The following is a 21,645-nucleotide window of genomic DNA, read 5'->3' on the forward strand; positions in this document are numbered from 1 at the left end:
AATTTCTATGTCTTTATCTTTTTATATGCTGTAATTTTTATGTCTTAAGGGTATATACAAATACCCTTAAATAAAAGATGTCAACATGCGTTTTGTGAATTGTTTGATTGCAAATCTGAAATGAACCAAATAAAAAAATTCATAACAAAAAGCCAAATTAAGAAAATAAATGCGTTTGTCTCAAACATTATGGTGCTTGATATATACATATATATTTATATATACACACACACATTCAATGTCAAAGTCTATATCAAAGTCTGGTGTGGATTTATTTGTTGTTACCATTTCTTTACACTCAGATGTGACCTGCAATGCACTCATTAGAAGGGAAGAATGCTCACATCTTATCTGACTCAGAGCAGGGAAACTGTATTTCAAAGGCTGTCCTGGTAAATAAGAATGCGTTGTTAAGTAACCTGCCTGGTTAAATAAATACATTTTAAAAAATGGACTGTTCGCTTCACTGTGACGTCAGCAGAGGTGGTTTTATGATGTGTAACATAAGTGTTTTACTTTTATGAACATACTATGTCCTGAAATTAGTCATAAATACACATTCAAAGAGAGATCACTTGTCCATAGCAAGTCTTGAGAACATTGACACAGTGGCAAACTCAATGGGGTCTCAGGATGAAAGGACTTGGAGCCGAGCGCAGGTCACCTGAGAAGCAGTCGCAGTTGGGGTCGATCTTGCAGTCGCACTCGGAGGGCGCCCCGGCGATGACGGAGATCTCGCCGTTGGTGGTGACCTGCTGGACGCGGTTGATCTTCCTCTCGTCCGTCTCGGCGATGTACAGCACGCCCGCGTGGGACAGGGCGATGGCCTTGGCCGCCTCCAGGGTGGAGTGGACCGCGGCCTTGCTCAACAGGTAGTGGTCGATCCCCGGGACCTGGCAGTGGATGGGACGCCCCGCCACGATGCGCACCTGCTGGCCCTCAGACACCTGGATCACTATGTTGTTGTCCAGGATGTAGAGGGAGTTGTCCAACGGGTTTACGGCCAAGTCGGTGGGCCATTCGAGGCGGACCTGAGGAGACAGCGCACGCCCACCCTTAGCTGACTGTTCTACCAGCCACCTGCCATCCACCCACCGAGGGAGCTCATTCTGGTACGTGACACAGAGCTGGAGGAGATCTTGCCTTTTCCCTGAGGTGTTACACTTGGTTTCTCACTCATGGAGTTCACTGAGGACTCTATGACTCAAGGCACAGCGTTGTCTTGGCATCCTGGTCGAAGTCCAAATCAAACTCCAGCATCCCAAGAATCAAACAGTTACCCAGCCTTCACAGCTAATTAAAATCCTCCCCTCTCTAACACAAATGATGTGTGTTTAGTGCTCCCAGGCAAAATATGTGGTTTCTAGCTACTAGTGGGGAATTGGTCACCCCAGCACTGTAAAGACCTTTTGGATTATGTTGTGAAAAATGCTATATAAATCGAGTCATTCAAATCCATCACACATCACTGCATTCATATAATGACAACTGTCACTGTTTGGCAACAACTGTAATTTGTCCCTGAGTTGAAAAAGAAAATTCTCTACTGGAAAATCTGTAATCTTTCTTTGTCAAGAGAATTACTGGGAAAAAAAGAGTAACGGAAGTCGCTTTACTGTGGCTGACAGTGAAATTAGTGAGCCGTTGTTTTTTGTGGAAAAGCCCGACCGCAATACAAGCAAGCTGTCTGAATACAAAAGAAGCTTAGTTTGGGCCTGCAGTGAGAAAGGGCTCATCGTATGAATAGCTAATTGACGTCTTGCATTTCCTCCTTCCTTCAGAAAAACAAAATCAGTGCATGTTACTGCCTCCTCATTAGAGCCAGATTATGAGCCAGATTCATGTGAAGCGAGTGGAACGCCTGTAAAATCATAAAGTTTGGTTCTGTCAAATATGTGTCAGACATGACACATACACTTTTCTCAGGAGAGTATATTTGTGTGCCTACATGCGTTTGTGTGTGTGTGTGTGCGTGTGTGTGTGTGCTTGCGTGAGTGTATGTGTGCCTGTGTAAGTGTGTATATTTGTGTGTGTGTGTGTGCCTGCACGAGTGTGTATGTGTGTGTGCCTGTGCAAGTCAGTGTGTGCCTGCGTCTGTGTGTGTGTTCACGAGTATGTGCATGTGTGTTCATGTGTCTCTGTATGATTCATAAAGTGTTTCCTTAAGTATCTGAATTCTAAAGAGAGAGGTATTCAACCCCTTATGCAGCATAAGGCACACCTTTAGCTGTACTGTATGATATGACCACTGTGGAGGCTTAAAACCAAATATGGCAAGTCCAAAAAATTTCGCGCTTGTCATTCATACTGATTCCTTTCAGCACAGTTATTAAAAACGCTTGTTACTGATTCTTTCAGCACAGGTATTCAACTGCCCTGTTATGAATTATTATTATTATTTTTTACAAATTAAGGAATTTTTATTTCAGTTAATCTGAGGGGGTGGAGGGCAGATCCTATCAAGAATTAAACAGCACAAATGAACAGCAGCATCTACAAGCCGCACATCAAGGATGAGGCCCATTGTGTTTTCTTAGGTATATGACTCAGTTGCTCTCGCACTGTTTTTGGAACTACTTTCGAAAAGGCACAGCGCTGCTCAGGATTTAAGCGGAGATCCCGGGCCTGTTCCAGCTTGACGCGGGAGCTAAATAACCCTCATCAGGATCCAATACAAAAAAAATCAGCCGCGCCTCATTCTGGGGGCTGAGCTTTCAGCTGACTGCTGAGCGCTTTGAGAAATTGCCTGCTGTCTTTGCATGCTGAGCAGCCCCCGGGCCCTGGGCAGGAGAAGAAAGAAACAAACCCGGATGATTTCTCCAGGGAGCGGCGCCGTCTTCACCCGCCCGGCCTCCTCGTCTGCCGCGCGCGACGGCGGAGGGAGTGCCGTTCGGGGGCCCCCGCGAGCGGGTTTCCCCCCCCCCGAGCTCGGGAGACTCGAAGCGAAACGCATGATCCATTCCCATAAAACCGCCAGGACGCCGGGTCCTGGCGGGTGACCCTCGGGCCGATGGCGGTGAGCAATCATCTCCCGTCCCGCGTCTTCGCCTGACGCGCAAACTGGGTCAGTAAGCACCGCGTGTCGGAGGAAGCATGGCGTGTGTATGATTCCTGGACACGGAAACGGGAGGCCAGCAGGCTTTGCGCATCCTGCTAGGTAATATAAAATAGGTCCGTTATTTCAGCGCTAGGGGTGTGACATCCCTGAAATGAACTCATAGCCAGTAAGGCCTCCTGTTGAGAGCTACAGTCTAAGCCAAAGAGTGAAATGTGAATAAACGAAGAAGAACCAGGGAGACATTAACTGAAATTTGACAAAGAGCAGAGGACTAAATGAAGTCTACAATATTCGTTCCACATACAAGATCACCCAAATACTTGCAATTTATCCTGCATGCTTCAACGCTTACTTAAGAAATACATCTCAATTTCATAAAGGTCAATATATGAAATGTTACCACATTTGTCTTGAGACAGTAGAAGTCGCATTTTTTTGAGGAAGGTGTGATAATATTATCGGGCGATGGAATTTAAAAACCTGTCCAATTTGCCATTGAAGCCTCAGAATCCCCAACAAGATTTGACTTGCACTGGCACGCATTTGAGCACTGAGTGCCACTGAAATGCGTGAAATTTTAGCAGCTGGATGTGAGATTTGTCCATGACGTGCCACTCACATGCATGAGGAGTGGGATTTGAGCTATCTCTGAAGGCCGTCCATTACCAGCCTGGCCTGTCCAATCCTTCATTCTGCTGGCAGATTTCCGTGTTTGGGAACCGTGACTATGGACATATCCTCAGTAATCCAGAGGAAGTCGTTTCCATCCAAGGAAAGAGAACACACCCCATATTTCAAAGCCCGCTTACCACACACGAGTCACATATGCAGCCCTGGCATAAAAAAAGAAATATGAATACAAATTGGAGGGAATGTGTGTTGTTAATTATGGTAAAGTAAATGCTTCCTTATAGGAGCCTTTCATCTATCCTACATGTGGTCCTGTGATGCGCCTGGATAATCTTTCACCAGGAGATATCTGGATATCAATATGAATCTTATTATAAGCCCTTATGCGGGGGAGGGGGCTCGCTAGTTAATTTCGCTGCCGCATATAAAACTGTGAAAGTGCCTCAAATATGGGTCAATGTTCTGGTTTGCTGGAGTTGAGACTGACCGCGGGGTACATCCCGGCAGTGCCTCTGAAGGTTATACCGGCTCAGCAGTTTCCAACTTTTTATAGGTGCTTAAATAAAAGTCGTTTTGTTTTAACAGTCTCTGTGTGACAAGGTCCAGGCTGAGAATAACCGCTTTCAGGTCAGGGTGCCCCAAGACTGGGAGACTGGGAGACTCTTTGGGGCTCCCAGAATATGAGATTTTTCTCTGCAGTGGAAGAACCGAGCAGGTGGCACTGGAAAATCCTGTCAGAAATGTCTATAAGGAGGGGCTCAGAAACTGTGCTATGGCTGGACAACAATGATTTTGGAATATTTTCTGAGTGCTTTAATGATCATCTTTTTTTTCTTTAATTGTAGCTGATGTGGTAATAAACACAAATGCTTCTGGGAAAAATAAAAATATCACCATGATTTCTATTGGGTGTTGATAAGACAGCCAATCTGAAGGCAAGGTCATACTTTGCTGCAGAAGCTTCATCATCATGTGATGTGTTGTCAATCACATGGAAGCTGCAAGGCCTAACTACTGATTGGTTGTCTTATCAACACCCAGTAGATATCAGTGATAATGTTTCTTGCCCAGAAGCATTTCATGTGGCCTCTGAAGTTTGGACGTTTACTATCCCATCAGGAAACTGACTGTGACAATAACACAGATTGGTCATAGTGCATGCTCTCTGCAACAATTAAAGTAACGCATGTAGGTCAGGTTAGGTTTCTGTGAGGGATTAAAAAAAAAAACTATAAGTTCACATTTTTGTGGCAGACAACCATTTGAAACTTTACACTTTAAAACTTTTTTTCTCCACTTTCTCAACATAGAATTCAGAGCCCTTTCGCTGTTATCAGTGCCGAGCATCTCCCACAGTTGGAATGTAATTTAAGGATAATGGCGGAGGCAAAGGTCTCCGGGCAGACCACACAAAACCATTTCTTTGAGGGGCCGCTTAAATTCGGAGCCTCCTGAATTGGACTAAAAGTGCCGGTTCAGGCACCTCGAGCAGTCAAGGGGAAAGGACTTTCCAACTCGTTCTTGATGAGTCCTGCTTGATGAGGGCAGGGGTCTCCATCTTGGCGCTCGGCACATCCTAATTCCCAAAAAAAAACCCAGCGGCTCGCGGACTGATTTCGCCGCTTGCAATTTCCAGGTACTCCCGGTTTCGGGCTGCGCTGGAGGTCAAGGGGCAGTTCTTGCCGGCGGTTATTACGCTGCTGAAGAGCGACCGCCGCTTGCCCCCGGCTCGCGCGAAGGTTCTCGGCGGGTTTCCTCCGAGCCGCGGCGGCTTACCTGAGCGATGTCCATGCCCGCGTCGCAGCTCAGCGGCTGGGTGGACGTCAGCCCGTTGGAACCGATGACCGTCGTTATCACCCCCTTCTCGTTGATCTTTCGTATCATGGTCCCGTCGACGAAATAGACGAACCCTTGCTTGTCCACAGCTATGCCTGTTGAGGGAGACAAGACACAGACCTTAGAGCTAAGGAGCTTCGCCAGATTTTGTTTGACATTTTGAATCCATTAATCCGGAACCCAGAAACATATACTGTACGTGCTGCTCTTTAAAAGGAAAGGCAAAGGATAAAATGGCTTGGGTAAATTTTGGTTGGCATAAACACAGGCAGATTGGCTACACAATGTGAAATAAATCTTCCCAAGAAAATGCTTCCACATTGATCTGCTATCCCATCATTGATTTGCTGCACAAATGAAAAACAAAAATTCTGTTGTGCAAAGTAATGCATTGCACTCACCCCAATTCTGAAGGAAGCAAACAGGGGAGAGACGGAATAGAGTCACAGGAAATCAATGGACTCTCGAGTAAAGACAGAGCCACAGACTAGCTCCTCTCCATGTCCTTACATGTTGGTTTTTACACAGACAAAATTGTTTATCAGTTTCCCACGACGATTCCCAAGTCAACAGACAAATGTGTGCTTTCACAATGCACGGTAGACTCTGTGACCACTCACAACCTCCACATTCAATCAGCGCATCAGTACAGGTGGGTCACAGCGCAAGCAGAGCAGTCTGTGAATGGAAAAGTGATGGCTTGGCCCTGATGTAACATCAGGCGATACATAACTTTTCATTACAAAATACCTTGGCAACACATTGTACAACTTAAGCAATTTGATATGATTAAATCTCAAGTGAGTCTCCTTTGGAAAGCCCATTCCCCTGCCGGGCTGCCATTGGATGACACCCTGTCTTGTTACTGACACTCGGAGAGTTACGGATGGGCCTGCATTGCCTTCAAGTATATGTGGCATTAGCTCTCTCGCTACATCAATCAAAATAGTTGTTAAATTTGACTGACAAGTGACTGACACGTTATTAATTGCGCACAGGTAGAAACAGAAGTCGCATCTCATGGAGACGCATGCTTTGTCCAAGGAGAGCCAATGGAATCATCAAACACATTCATTTAGCATAGTATTTTGTGACAACCTGCTTTTAAGGTGGACTATCTAGTTCCATTCAGGCTATCTATGTTGTGTACATGATTATCTACTTTAACGATCCTCTTTACATTTCCTCAGGTGATAACCATGTGCTAAGTCTGGTTCTAATTCATCCTAGATAAGGAGAAAAGGAGAAAATAAACCACATTTATATAATATAAGGACAAGGGAGGACACTATTAATGAAGCATGTGCTCTTTATTAATAGTCTGAACCAGGAGCAAACCCTATCCCTGGAGGGTCAAGCATGTCCGTTTGTGTCCCCGGCTTAATTAGCTAATTAGCTGCATACATCTGCAACCCTGCATCACCCATGAATACAATACAGCAGGATACAGGGCACAAACTTATTTACCAAAGAAAGTGATAAAAAAAAACAAAACAAAAACGAAACAAACTGAAACTTACCTTACCTGTTTATGAACCTGGGTCAATTAAGCAGTAAAGTAAACGGGTTAAATGTGCATATGGCACAGGGGGTATCGAATCATTTCGGTTTTCACAGAGTGACTGGTACTGTAAAGGCACAGGACGGTGCAGCATGTCACATATGTGACACTCTCGAGGTGTCCATCACCTGCGCAGACAGCCGCGGCCTCATTTATAATTGATGAGATCGCCCAGACGACCGCGCCTGCTTCTGGGAAGCTGAGAAAGAATAGCAGCGCGGTTTGTCACAGGAACTTGAAAGTGAGCCGTGTTGTGGAGCGGCAGCAGGGGATAACCCCCCCCCGCCCCTCCCCCCTCCCCCTCAGTGCTGGCGCTTTACAAACTGGCGGCACCGCAGACCGCAACGGATCTCTTCCCCGCCCCCTGCCGGTTCCCGCCTCCGCAGAGAGGCATGCCGCGTAATGATATTCATAATTAATTCAATCAAGCGCCAGGCCATTATCTCGCGCGTCTTGGCCCCCGTGAGTTCAGATTTCCAGGGGCCCCGCGGAGAAACGCAGATCCGAGATTGTCTACCGCTGGCTCCGCGTCTCCTGCTTCCCAATCTGCCGAAAAGCGCCAGCTTTAGCCGTTTTTAGGGAGCTTACGTCCGGGAAAACGATTCCGACGTTTAATTTGCCAGCGGTCTTTCCGGAACGTTCTAGGCAAAGATGTGGGCAAGCCTGAAGTTTGTTCAATTATGCTTGGGGAAAAAAAAAAAAAAAAAAAAAAGAACAAGGACAAGAACAAGAACAACAAGTTTTCTGCAGTATATATTCTACTTAAAAAAAAAAAGACACACCACTCACAGAAACTATCCCCTTGAGCAATTTAGTCATTTAGTTGAGTGGTGAACATTCAACCCCGACGGTGTTTCAAGCATTCAAAATGATGAGGGAAAAAAAAAAAATTGGGAAGGTTATTATGTAATGCCTACACTTTACAAAGGAGTGCCTTCTACAGAATGGTGGGACAGCAAACCACAATCTAAAAGGGTATAAAAAAGTTAAATGCCAAAAGCACCACTCAAAAAACACACAACTTTTGACACTGAGAAGTTATGTGACTCATATGTCTCTAAAGTTTAAAATGAAAACAAAAAAACTAAAAAAACTCAAAGGACAATAGGCAAAAAACCGTTACAACTGTTCTTTATGAGTAAAGTAATGACAACTGCTAAAAAACCCAAACTATTAACCAAGCCTGTTCATTAAACGAGCAAAAGCTGCACCATCAGTTAAGTTTCATCCAGTACAAACATACTGAAGCAGTCACTTTCACAGAACTACACATTGCTGGGTTTCAACCAATTGAAAAGACCGGGCAACAACGGCTCCATTAAAGACTGATGGGAATTGTTCTCAGGCAGCCATATGTGTTTGACCTGTGTGACCTAAACCTGCGGAAACTGAAACTGTTGTTTGACTCATTCCACCTATCGGTTATCTCTTTGCAGCGGGTTCTCCTTTTAGCATACCTCAGGGGCACGACGTCATTTCAGCTTTTTACAGTTCACTCGTATGACCTAAACCCTATAAAACTTTATCAGAAAATAGATCACCAAATAGATATTTTTCCCCGGCAAGAATTCAGAAACCATTATTACGGTCACATCTTTGGCTCCTCCCAAAAGGGGACAAGGCCCAATGAAATTACTGCAATATCAGGATCATGTACTGGTTTGCACGCAGCATTAGAACATCGCAATGTTCCACCTGAAGTGAATGGTCTTTCGTCTGTTTGCCTTTGGGGACAGTGTTTGGGTCTGCTTCGCATCACAGTGTACTGTATATGAGCCTCATTAAGACCCTGCAAAACCCCACATCCATTGCCTGGCCTGCTGTGTTCCATCTTCAGTCTCTGAGGGTTTGGATATAAAAGCTCACACTGAATGAACCCTGCATGCTGAAGCATACCCTGCTTTGTGCGAATGACCTCTGCAGATATTTATTTGGCGCTAGATTTACAGTACAAAGCCCTCATTTAGCATCATTTTGCTAGTCTCCTCCCTCACCTGCCACCTGGAAGTAGAGTCAGAACATGTGCTTGTAAACATTCAGTGGCTGTCATCATCTTAACGTACGCAGAGGGAGAAAAGTGTGGGGAGTAGGGGGAACTCATCCAAATCCACTCGGTGGCAAGTAAACAACCTGAAAAGACACCCACCGGAAGACAGGGGCAGCCTCAGTAGACATCAACATTTGGCTTGCTCAATCCAGTGAAAATACAAAACTTAACAATATTCAGAAACCACTGTAGATTTGTATTTTTAACAGAAACGAAGACCGAGGGAAGGCCCTCAATACAAATCAAGCTGTGATGAGAAAGGTAGTCAGTATTTACCTCTTTGGTTTCTTTCATCAACAACTGGCCACCCACTATTTATATATTTGCATTTCATTAATTTGCTTTCATTCAGTTTAAAAATGAGCTTGAAAATGATCAATGTACCAAATTTAAGACATACTGGTAATTGGACATTTGGTAGGTTATGGTACATTTTCAGCCCCCCCCCCCACAAAAAAAAACAAAAAAAGACAGACACTCATGGGCCTCAATACATTGGCAAAAGATATACATAAAACACTTGGACAGAATTAGATTAGACTTTAGACTGAATTAGATTACACTGAATGGAGGCCATTGTTAAATTCCATTTACCCATTTTCTATTCCAGAGGTGGGCAGTTGAAGGATTCATCTCTCCTAGAACTGCTGAAGACAAATTAATGACCTGCAAGATGCAATTCACAAGCTCAGAGCTGAAGGGTGGGATTAACATCTTAATTACATCTCCTCTTCTGTCCCACCACGATTCCCCTCCAAAATAATAATGACAGTTACCAATCATAAAACAGCAAATGATGCAAACGTGTGCAGGCTGCGATTTTCTGCTGAATACAATTTTTAATTTTGTTTGTAAGTCCCAGGACATTCTGTCACCTAAGCAGTATTAGAAAACAATTAGGAAACAGGAAACAATAGTGGTCTGGTTCTACTCTTTTCTATCCTTTCCTTTTTATTTATATGGCTGCACCTTTATGAAGTACCACACACACAATATACAGGCAAGTTCAGCCTTAGTCTCAGCTAATAATAATAATAATAATAATAATAATAATAATATTACAGACACGTTAAATGAAACCAGGTTACAAGAAACTGGCTCACACACGCACGCTTTACGCACATGACACCGATAACATGTCACTACTCTGATAAAAACTAGCCCGAGACACAATATTTGTGGGGCTATGTACTTTGCCAGCACGAGGAGCCCGAAATGACAGGGGGAGAATATTCAGCGATCTCCAGCCCCCCGTGACATCTTTAACCGGCTCCGCGTTTCGCACGCTGGTCCGTTAAGAGGAGGGAAGGCGGCGGGACATCCCTTACGCCTCGAGGGGCTAAGGACGTGATTAAGGCGGCGAGGCAATTACACGCATGGCCTGCGCACGCAAACGAGATCGCCCGAAAGAGCAACGCCGATTTTAATCTCCGGCTGCGACGCGCCTTGCGCAGCTCTGACGCAAACACGCTGAGATTTTCACACCCGCAACCGAAACGGAGACGGCGGACAAAATGAAACCGCACTTCTACCCACGCAGGCAGAATAAAATAAGGCGGTAGCCACCGCAAGAGCAGTCGGTTCCCCGTGTGTTATTTACAAACATGCTAATAAAGACGACTTTCTGCGGGAAGACTGGCGGATCAATCGTGACCTGTGCGCGCGAGCTACGTTAGCATCGAAGACCTTAGCGGAGGGAACTTCTGAGGGTCCGTCTCACAAAACCCCACATTTCCACACAGATATGCTGCTGAATAATTTTGAGTCCCATGCATTATTTAAATCCAATATTCACAAATATACACATCATCAATATCAATAAAACTAGCTTACAGTGCTGTCTAATTATGGAACATAATTGCGTAATATATTAGCCTCATTGTGCAGTTAAGCGTGATCTAGCATGCAAAGTACTCCCCCTTTTCCCCTTGAAAAGGTATAAAGCAATAAAGCAAAAATGATAAAGGCTGAGAACCGAAGTCCCCAAGCGCTTTCAACTTTAAGAAATAAACGCAACGCAAGCACCTTTTTTCCGAATTCTTCCAAATGAAGCATATACACATAGGCCACATGAACTGAACATAGGCCACATGAGCTTAAATACTCATTCTATTCTATCCTCGTTTGATGTACATGGCATTTGAGCACAACTTTGAATGCTAAAAAATGCGAGCAGTCATTCGAGAAATTAATGATCAGTACGGTGACTGTACAGCACAATTTCTTCCAGGCTACACAAAGAGTTCCAGGCACTGAATGTTTATTGTTTTGTGAAGGCTGGCATGACACAAAACTTTGATGTTGCCAAAGTTGCTACAGCTGGTGCAGTACTTCTGGTAACACTGTTAATAAATGCAATTTCCTTTCTATAAAATGATCTTCAAAAGAACAAATTGCCGTGCTGATGAAGAATGGACACAGTGGTGGGTAGGGCCTAAAATTTTCTGATAGGGCGCCTGTCCATGTTACCTTCGCCGAACGTTTGTAAGCCGCCCAAAACGAAATCTTACTTTTGTGAGGGTGCGACAGGGCTGAGGCAAGGGGTGTCGAGTTTACTTAAACGGGCGCGCGGCACGAGCTCCCCTTTAGTCGCTACGCTAATGGTATTACCGCAGGCGTCAAGTGCAATTCCCCTGGCCAGGCCTCAGCGCAGCCCCCCTGGGAGAGGTGGAAAATTAAATGACAAATCTACCTGTCAGCCGCTTTGACCTACCGCTGTTTCCACCGCTCCACGCATTAAAAACATTTGAAGTTTTAAGTGAGGTGCCTTGACCCAGAGCATTCTCCTGCCCTCCGCCGTGGCGGGGTGGCTTGGCGGAGGGGGGGCGGGGGGGCGGGGGGGTCCCATCTGCTCGTCCTGACGGAGGAAGCGCCGCCTGCCTCGGGTTCTTCCACCGCGCGGTTGCGCTGCGCTGGCGGGGGCCTGGTCGTCCTCGTTCCGCACGATAGCCCCCCCCGCCGCTTCCCAGCCCGCCCCCCTCCGGTTAAAACCCCGCCGCCGTCTCCCGCGCCGGGCCTCGCCATCGACGCAGAGGTGCGCGTGCGCCTGAGAGAGACGACTCGTCTCGGACAGCTCCCGCCCTCTCGGGACTCAGGAGAGGGCTTCCCGTGGCACGCGGCTGGATCCTCGAGCCCGCGGGAGGTCGATAATTGGCCCGTACGCGCTCGAGACGAGGGCTGTCAGGAAGCAGACGCCTATTGCGTTTGACTGGCTTGGAGCCGAGCCCTGCTTTCAAAGCCCTACAGTTACCAAGCAAGCGCTTGCGTGGAGAAGTGCATGCAGGCTATAATACCTGTCGTGCATGTCACCTATTGAGCTGAAAGACTGTGACCATAAAAAATGAGTGCATCACACTTCGCTGTCTAGTTCCACAGTAATGTTGTGTGGAAGCTTATAAAGCAGCTTCATCAATGGGCCAATATGAGCGTGATTATATGTCCCAGATACTATCTAGTCTGTAGGTAATCAGGGCATTCATTTAGTTGGGAAAATGGCGAGCATTGTTGGGCTGAATGCCCTGTTCTCATCGTTATATTATGTTATGTTATGCAAGAGACAAATTCAATTGTATTTGTCCCATGTCCAGAAAGACTGGCATGCTCTTTGACCCAATAATGGTACTGATGAGATATTCTGGTGGCTGAAAAAACTGACAGAACATTTTAAAGAATTATTTTTCCCATTTAACGCCCTGCCCTCCCTGGATTGATTTAAATGTTATTCATGTTTTGCAGATAAACAGAAGAATATGTATTAAAGCAGATCATGGAAGCAATGTCCTACCTGGGGATTAAACTAACAATCTGCTATAACTCCAGTTCAGTCATACAGAAGATTGCTGCTTTATAATAATAAGAAAAAATATATATTATAGCTTCTACCATGAGAGTCAATGGCAGCTCATAGAACCGATTTTTGTGAAATTTTGCACATTCATAGAGGACAGGCCAAGGTATCGAGTCATCAAGTTCGGGGTCAGTTCATCTAGTCTGGGGTCATGATTCTATTTTCTCCATGATCCTTATGCCTTGCCAAGCTGAACGCATCCACCCCTGTCAGTTTCTGCCATATTGGATTTTCTGCCATTTGAAAGTTTATGACATTACAGGCATTTGGCAGACGCTCTTATCCAGAGCGACGTACAACAAAGAAAAATGAAAAATGAATTTTAAACATCTCCTGCAAGACCACATCCAATACAACACATCAACACACCATGTAAGGCAATGGACATCTTAAGCCTGAAAATGATCACCAAACACATGACAAAACAAGCCCATTAAAAGTCTCCTTTAGATATTTTTCATGCAGGGATTTCATTGTTGTGGAATGTACAGTATGTACATTCCACAACAATGAAATCCCTGCATGAAAAATATCTAAAGGAGACTTTTAATCCTTCTACACATCACCTACAAAGCTACTGCATTTCAGAAGGAAACATCACAGGAAGGACTCCACAGAGACAGGAAAGCTGTGTTAATACAATGTTACCTTTACTGTGACCCCGTTATAAAACATGAAATTGTCAAAGACTTTAGCAGAACATTGAGGCATACAGGCATGTGGAGAGAGAAACAGTGCTTTGAAGACTTGAAGACAAAATGTATTCTGTTAAATTAATAGCTTATCTGAGATTAAAAGTCAAAGTAATCAAGTTATCATCTTTTTTTAACAGGTCTTAGGGCTTGAGGTACGATCAATTAAATATCAAACTTGGTGGGCTAGTAAAAAATTAATTAGAGAATTATGAATTAAAGTTCATAGAGAGCCTGCTACACTAAATCAATACAGATGAGCAAAATCCAGCTAAAAACTATTTAAATGCAGGTCAGCTTTACACAATTGCTGGACTTTATATTTTTGTACTTTCATTGAAACAGCCATATGCAATGAAATTGAATGAATAAATAAGACATAAATAACGAACAATCAAATAAATAAATAAGCAGTCAGGTGAATAGATTCAATTTCAGGAAAAATATTTAATATAAATATATGTTTAGAAAAGTATGTAAATCATTTTGTTATTTCTTCACTCACATTTATGTGGTGTGTTTTTGCTACCATATGCTATCTTGTAAAAAATAAATAAATGATGCATCCTCGCTATGCGTACAATGGTCTGTGTCATAACCACATTGCCGCCAAAGCAAAAATAGACTGATGAATTTATCAAGCTCGACAGGTGCTAATAAGACATTTACCTGTGAATTCTTCCAGCATACAGCACTGCTTAAACAGAAGTCTGATGCAATTAATTTGCATGTGATAACATGCAAATTACAGCTTGTTTCCATATTTCAATTAATTCCTCTTTTACCACACTGCATCTACTGCCTGTTTAATGGTCTTCACAAGTAGTTAGGTTTCCACCAATAGCATGAGTTGTTTGTTTGGAGTTAGCCAACAGCCTTTTAAAAAAGTCTCATGGTACTACACTGATGTTCTTTAATTGCTTTTCCCTGGGTCTGATCCTTTATAATTAAATTATAAAATGAGTCTGTGTTCTACGGTGGCTTTTTAGTTTGTGTACTGACACATTTTCCTACTGTGCTTTAATATTAATATTGCTATGTTCAACCATAGCCTTAAAGCATGAACATTCCCATGACATTATCGATTGCAAAATGACAGGTAGCAACCCAAACAGCATTATTATATTTTTAACTGTGGGACAATATCTACACGTTTTTAAAGTGAATTTAATTAATAGTTTTTTTCAATATTATGAGATGAACTTCCAAATTATAATAATAAGCATTTATGGTTATGCATTTCTGTTTAATTTTAAAATGTATAAATATATTATCTCCCAGCAAAAAATTTAAAAAAATAAACGGTTTAGTGGCGCGGAATTATTTGAGAGACGCTAAACAGAAGATGAAATGAAGGCAGCCAAAGCTTCATAGCAAATCAAACTGCATGACCATCACCGTTCACAATCTCTGATAAAAAAACTCTTATTTCATGTCTCTGCCAAAATATGATTATTTCTGATCACAATCAATGTTGAAAGTGAAGAAAAAAAAAAAAATAGATAAACTGATTTGAACAGAATTGACATCAGCGCAACTCGTATCACCTTTGATGTCAAGATCAATTGTTCCTTTTGACAGGGCCAGGGAGGTTTGCGGGAGGCTGCCAGTCTCAGGTGGACAGGAGTCAGACTTGTGATAAGTGTCCCCCGACGCACACTTCAAAGAGCCCTGCTTAATGCGCAGTAATCAGCTCCAGTGCCCATCCTAATGGGTCCCTGGCTCAGTCTGTTAAAACTGCACCAAAGAGCTACCCACATCTGCCATGTTAGCTCTTCCCTTGACTTGCATCATTTCCTCTGGGTTTTCACAGCAGAGACATTCTCAATTACAATGGATGTCTTCCCCGTCGCTCCCAACACACACACACACACACACACACGTTAACATGCACACACACTCAAAGCGCACATATGCTTCGCAACCTGGTTATAATTCTCAGGACGGTAATCAAACGTACTCCGTGTTATGAAAACGTTTCCTCGCTGTTGAGTGAAATTATCGGGTTGTCGTGATGTTGGCGGCGACGTCAAGAGCAAGTCGTCTCTCGGCAGGGTTTGAGCCGTTCCCCCACTGACAGCAATCTCACTCCGCCAAAATGAGGATTAATACACGCAGGGAAAATGTTAACCAAGGACACACGCTAAAAGCTAATGTGAAAACAAATATAAACAAATTTGAACCCGCCCTGGCCGCGATCCTCCGCGGAGCACGACTCCATTTAAAAAAAACGGGAAATTTATTCCGTGCCATCGGATTCAAAACCGAAACCGTGACCACATGAAATGTTCGGAATAAAGGAAAAAAAAAGAAATGAAATTCACTCTCATGTTCAGACCGTTTTGCCAAACAAAACATAGCACGAATAGAGAGAAAATGAGAAGGCATCTGTCTTAATTAGCCGAGCCTGCTTCTGTCAATCAAGGGGGCTGCGAGCCTGATAAAGGAAGACTCCTCTCTGCTGTCACAGTGACTGAGCAGAGGCTGGAGACATGCAAACTACAAAAAAGAGAGGAGGGATCTTCTCTCCTCTCTCAAGGACAGCGAAGTCAATACAATGCAATATAATTCAATACAACAGCTCTTATAACCTTTTACATTAAGGTTATTTTCCTGGGTAAGTGAAACATAATTAAATAACCGATCGGACACAAGAAACAATAGGTCTCCTCCTTCCAGCTGCGGGGTGGGTTCCACAGATAACATTTTTTAATGTTTTAATACCTCCCAAAAGTAGTCACAGCACTTTCAGCTGTTCAGCACATCCGCCTGCTGCCAATGCTCTGCGGTAGAGCCTGCAGGGTGTCAACCAGTCAGTGCTACAGGTGACTGTACCTGAAGAGTGCAAATGCTTCAGCTGTAGCCTTGTGCAGATGCAGTTTTGAACAGAGAGGCACAGATGGCTTTCACAAATTAGGCACCAAAAATATTTATTGAAATAACCGAAGCATAAGCCCATGAAATGCTCCACGGTTCCAATGCAATATTGCACAACAACTACACAAAACATCGAAGTTAACTGAGTTTTACACATACTGGTCGCTGGTCAGGTTAACAATTTCCTTGATATAAAGTGCTATCCAAGCACTGCCCACTCCACTTGGCAAAATGACAACCTGTGCAAAGTGTGTTTCTCAGGAAATGGGTTCGACAATGGCTCTAATGCTGAAACCAATGTTTTTGCCAGGAGACTTTCACAGGTCTTTTTTGCGACTACTTCAAAGAGCAGATTGTGAAAGTAAAAACGTCAAAACAATACAACGGAGCCAGGGGCAAATCCGGACAGTGTCGACTTGTGGCCAGGGTTCAGTCGGATAGGGTTTTGCATACATCGCTATCTAGTGACCCCTGCTGGTCGATTGTGTGCCCGTAGGTTGCAGTCAAAACCGCACGTGAAAGGTCTTCCTCTCTACAAGCTTAGCTGTAGTTTTGTAGTTTCGGAGGAGAACTGTGGATGTGTACACTCTCCAAAATGACCAATGAGGTTAGCGCATGTACTTAGCACTGTGTTTTCAGACGATTGGCAATCCCAAATTGGAGTGGGGACTGGATATGCTCAGCCCCCCTCCCCCCAAAAAAACAAACAAACAACAACAAAAAAAATACAGAAGAAACAGAGCCAATAATATGCATACCAGGGCTGAGAGAGGGTGGCAGCACCTTGCCAGCTCTGGAGCGGAGTGATGAATAGCATTAGAAAAAACATCACAAAGCGAACAAAGGGAAAAGGGGGAAGCGCGAGCCCAGACGCTCCCTCCGTCTGCCGCTGCCGAGGGCGGCAGAGGGCCGCGGGACACGGCGCGGCGAACGAGCGCACGGAAAACAAGGATGAATCCGCCGTCGGTCCGCAAAGGTGACAGTGATTAACGATCGCCGGGGCTCTGCGGTCCGGTGGGGGGGGGGGGCGATAATTAATAGCCGCGGTGTTTCGCGTACGTCCCGGAGACCGCGGTGCCGCGGGCGGGCGGGGAGCGTCGATACCGTATCGATATCAACAAAGGCCGGCGCCGTCCGCGCGCGGGAGGCGGCCTCCGCTGGATGACCGCGCGGCGTGGCCGGCGGGCGGGCGTCGCCGGTGCCGCGCCCTCGACCCGTAGCCGGCGGGCCGGCGGCGCGTCCGTCGACCTTCGCCGTCGCCCGCGGTGCGCGGCTCTCCGCTGAGGTTAGCGGTTTGACGGAGCCATTATTTATATGTGCTTGGTTAAGGTTATTTTGGTTAGTTTATTGTGTGAAATGTGACTTTAATATCCCTGCGCTGCCTCGTCTGTGAACTGCCGGGAGGCCGCACTCGTTAGAAATTGCCCACCCCCCCCTCGCCCCTGCCCTCGCCCCACCCCCACAGACACAGTGTCACTTTAATGTAGAGGCGGTAAGAGGGTCCTGCTTAAGGGGGCAGATGTGGCGACTGTGTCACCACCTGATAAAGGCATTACTCAGCCACCTCTGGGGCCACTGAATGGTGGCAAAGTGCATTGTGGGATCGGAGGAAAGTAATTTCCGGAGAGCCCGCGCGGCGCGCGTGCTAACTACGCTGCTCCGAGGCCAGTGTGTGGGGGGTGCGGGAGATAAGCAGGGAAGGTGGGGAGAAAGCAATGTAACGAACACTAATAACTTCTGCCGCGAGAATCGGCCCGCCTTAACTGAATCCGGGCTCAATTATCTGCGCGGATTGTTCTGGACCACGTTTGGCTCTCGCTCGCATTAAACACTGGGAGAGGGAGCAGAGGAATTTTGATCCGGAGGGTGTGGGGTTAGGGAGCCGAGGGAAGACACTCTACCTCAACTTAAAAGCCAGCGCATCTGGAGGACGGTCAATTGCTGCCTCATCGTCAGTCGGTCAAAGCTCAAACCAGAGCTTATCGAAAGCCCTCCCTGAATAGAAAGTGTATAAACAGCACTGAGAAGCCCCGGGCCCCATCTGCAGAAAGCTGACATCTTTGTACGACTCGCAGGAAGATTCAATTGTTTATATTCCACCCTGCCCTCCTTCCAAATGCATGTTGCGCGCTAATTGAATACGCGAAAAACAAATCATTTGCGGCAGGGAGGCTCTTTCCAACTTATATTAAATATTCCTACCCTCCGAGAATGACCGGCAACACTTCATTACAATGGGAAAGAGAAATGCGCAGATTAATTCGGGGGTGCGCTGCCCCTGAATATTAACCAACACGAACAGAATTTCAAGTGACTTCCTGTTTTCGGCTCGGGATGTTATGTTTCCATGCCTGCGAATGCGCAAAAGCGGAGTCGGGCCAGGGGTGCCCAGCATAATACAGCCAGGAAGAAAAGCGGATAAACTGTTGAAGTAGCCGGAACATATCCCCCCGGTGGAAGCTTTGATTCGTTTTCAGGAGAAGGCGCGGAGGGCGGTCTCAGTGTTCCACTTTAGCCGGGCACAGTACAAACTCACGGCGCTGCGGACTGGAGATCCGGGGCGGACAATTAAGAATCGGTGTCAGAGATGCGCGCCTCCTTAAAGGACCTGGTTTCACAGAGATAACGTTTTCCCTGTCTGGAATCCCTTTCGCATTACAGCATCACCATGTCATACAAGGCTGCGGTGCCAATGGCCTTAAGGGTAATGCGATCCATGCGCTCCGAGGTTGGTTCACCGAGCCTGGATCAAATCGATTTTGAGGGAACTTGGACAGATGTACACAAGGAACAGGTCTGCCTTTGGGAGTTGGCTTTCAAGGGCTTGTAAACTGAGGGATTCTGAAAGGGCCAGCCAGGTTACCACTATGTGACTGTTCACCATATAATCATAGCATTTGAGGCTAGAGTCATGGCCAAAGATGTTTTTTTTTTCGTCCGAGCAAAGGTAGAAGCTGAGATATAGCACAGCTTGAAAAAGTCAATTTAGCGCCTGCTTCTGAGATACTACGTAACAGGTGCTGGACTTCTAAAAAATCTTTCATCAGGCAAACATATATTGCAGTGGCGCAAAATCACGATTCTATATATATTTAATGCCCATCATTCCATTCAACGGAGTTTGCCTAAACGAATGATGTGAAGTAAAACATCGCGTGAATAAGCCTCTTCCGAAGCTGAGGCCTAATCGTGTGAATAAGGCATTTGCTCGTTTGTTCAGACGCGCGAATGTTGACGTTACCTCTGGGGTTGTTGAGCGCCGCTTCGGAGGCCTTCCCCCCGTCGCCGCAGTGACTCTGATCGAAGGGCGTGCACTGGTCCCCCGTGCCGGCCACCACCTCCACGTTTTTGGCCACGTCCCGGGTCTCGTTGAGAGTTCTCAGCCGGTAGACCCTCCTGCTGCTGGTGTCTGACAGATACAGGGCCTCCCGCACCGGGTCTATGGCCAGGTAGTACTTGTGGGCCGGGCTCGTGCTACGAAAGAGAGAGCCACCGCCAGTCAGCAAGCGCTCCGGCAACTGAGATGATTACGCGTTAGAATGTAGCGCGTTCTGGCGCATTTACGCTTTGTCTCCGAAGACCGAGTCACGCTAAGTATTGACGTTTGTCGGTATTTGAAAGGCACTCGTAAAGAGCCTCCTAGCCATCGTCGGCACATAAATTAGCAACATCGTGAGTGTCTATGTCTTATTCACAAGGAAAACAAAACGCACACACACTTAGCAGAGACAGATTTTCAGCTGCTGAAGTCTTTCATTGACGTGGTAGCACGTCTGATCCAACACATGACAGCTTTGTTAGAAGTATTTTTTTTATTTTTTATTACCCAGCCGGTGGTGGAAAACAAAAAAAAAAACACGTACATACATGTAACATGTACATTTTTTATGAAGAAATACTCCCAGGGCTGTGTGGAAGAGCCTGCCAGGCGTTAGTTAATTTGAGAAAGAATACTAATAAAAACAAATATCTTGCTCAGTCATTTTTACTCCCCGTCCTTTTTTTAATGAAGAGAAACTTGGCTAACAATCATACAAAGAAAATCAATTTACGCTACTACCATATTAGTAGGATGGACTTTTTAGACTTAACAATATGTACCTGCATCTGTTTTTTATAATTACAAAACCTTTTATTTTCGTTTTTTTTTTTAAGTCACTGTTGAGTCTCTCCCCAGACAAACACAAGCAACATAATAATCAAGTTACTATGGTGTTGTGGAAATGGGTTTGTCTTTGCTAGGTCACAACCTGCAGTAAGATCGAAAATTCTCATTAAAAATATGAGAAGTAGGAATGGTTTCATTTATATTCGTGTGTTTGAAATAAATTTGCACTTCCAGATTACTTGTGGGAAAAAAAATGATCTTGAATTCATGTATAATTTCCGTTCCCTAATGGTGGGAAGGGACAGATCCGTTCCACGGAGCAGTTTATCACCGAATAGCAATTATGCTTATGCGCAGTTTAGTCTTCAGTGTTAATTCAACTCTAACAGAGTTTATCTGTGTCCAACAGGGACTTAATGTAATCTTTCAGGGTGAAATATGCTTCTTCTGATTTAACACTGATGATTTTACTGTGTATTTTTAAGGAATGGAAATGTATGCACATCTTTATAGATCCCGCATATTTCTGTGCAATATCTTTTGTATTCACACTACATTTTTTGCAGCTTAAAACTACATATTTGCCAGGGTTTTCACTATATGTAAAGAAATTACAGAAAAAAAGAGCAAATTCACTGCGGATCCCTCAATCCACAGTCTGCGTAAAAAGAGATTTATTAGTGCAAATAAAAATCCTCTCTATTGTCTACCTATCTTGACAGGTTTATTACTTGTTTGCCGGGGAAATACTCGGGCCACATTATGGGCCCTTTTAATATGCCCTGCTATTTTAATGATTTCATTATATAAATCTGATGCATGATACATCTCACCTAATGCTGAACCTGAACACGCATCATGGGTTAACTAGCCTCAACTAAGCGACATCTAAAACTCTGTCCTCAAACCCAATTGCTACTTGAAGCACTACACTCTTCGTCTCCCTCTGGCACATACTGTGGAGCCTAACTTTATGTTGTACCGTTATG

The 21,645-nt window shown here is 44.9% G+C and overlaps 1 protein-coding gene across 1 annotated transcript in view; it reads right to left on the bottom strand.

The window, feature by feature from the left end:
- tenm1 (teneurin transmembrane protein 1) overlaps positions 1 to 21,645 on the bottom strand; it is a 222,155-nt gene that overhangs the window by 24,367 nt on the left and 176,143 nt on the right. The window contains exons 22-24 of the mRNA XM_064350355.1: positions 19,790 to 20,022; positions 5,465 to 5,619; positions 665 to 1,031 (exon numbers count right to left, since the gene is read on the bottom strand). Of these exons, the coding sequence (XP_064206425.1) occupies positions 665 to 1,031; positions 5,465 to 5,619; positions 19,790 to 20,022 (755 nt within the window). The remainder of the gene's footprint in view (positions 1 to 664; positions 1,032 to 5,464; positions 5,620 to 19,789; positions 20,023 to 21,645) is intronic.

This window comes from Anguilla rostrata, chromosome 9, assembly GCF_018555375.3.
Source record: "Anguilla rostrata isolate EN2019 chromosome 9, ASM1855537v3, whole genome shotgun sequence".
Classification (NCBI taxonomy): Eukaryota; Metazoa; Chordata; class Actinopteri; order Anguilliformes; family Anguillidae; genus Anguilla; species Anguilla rostrata.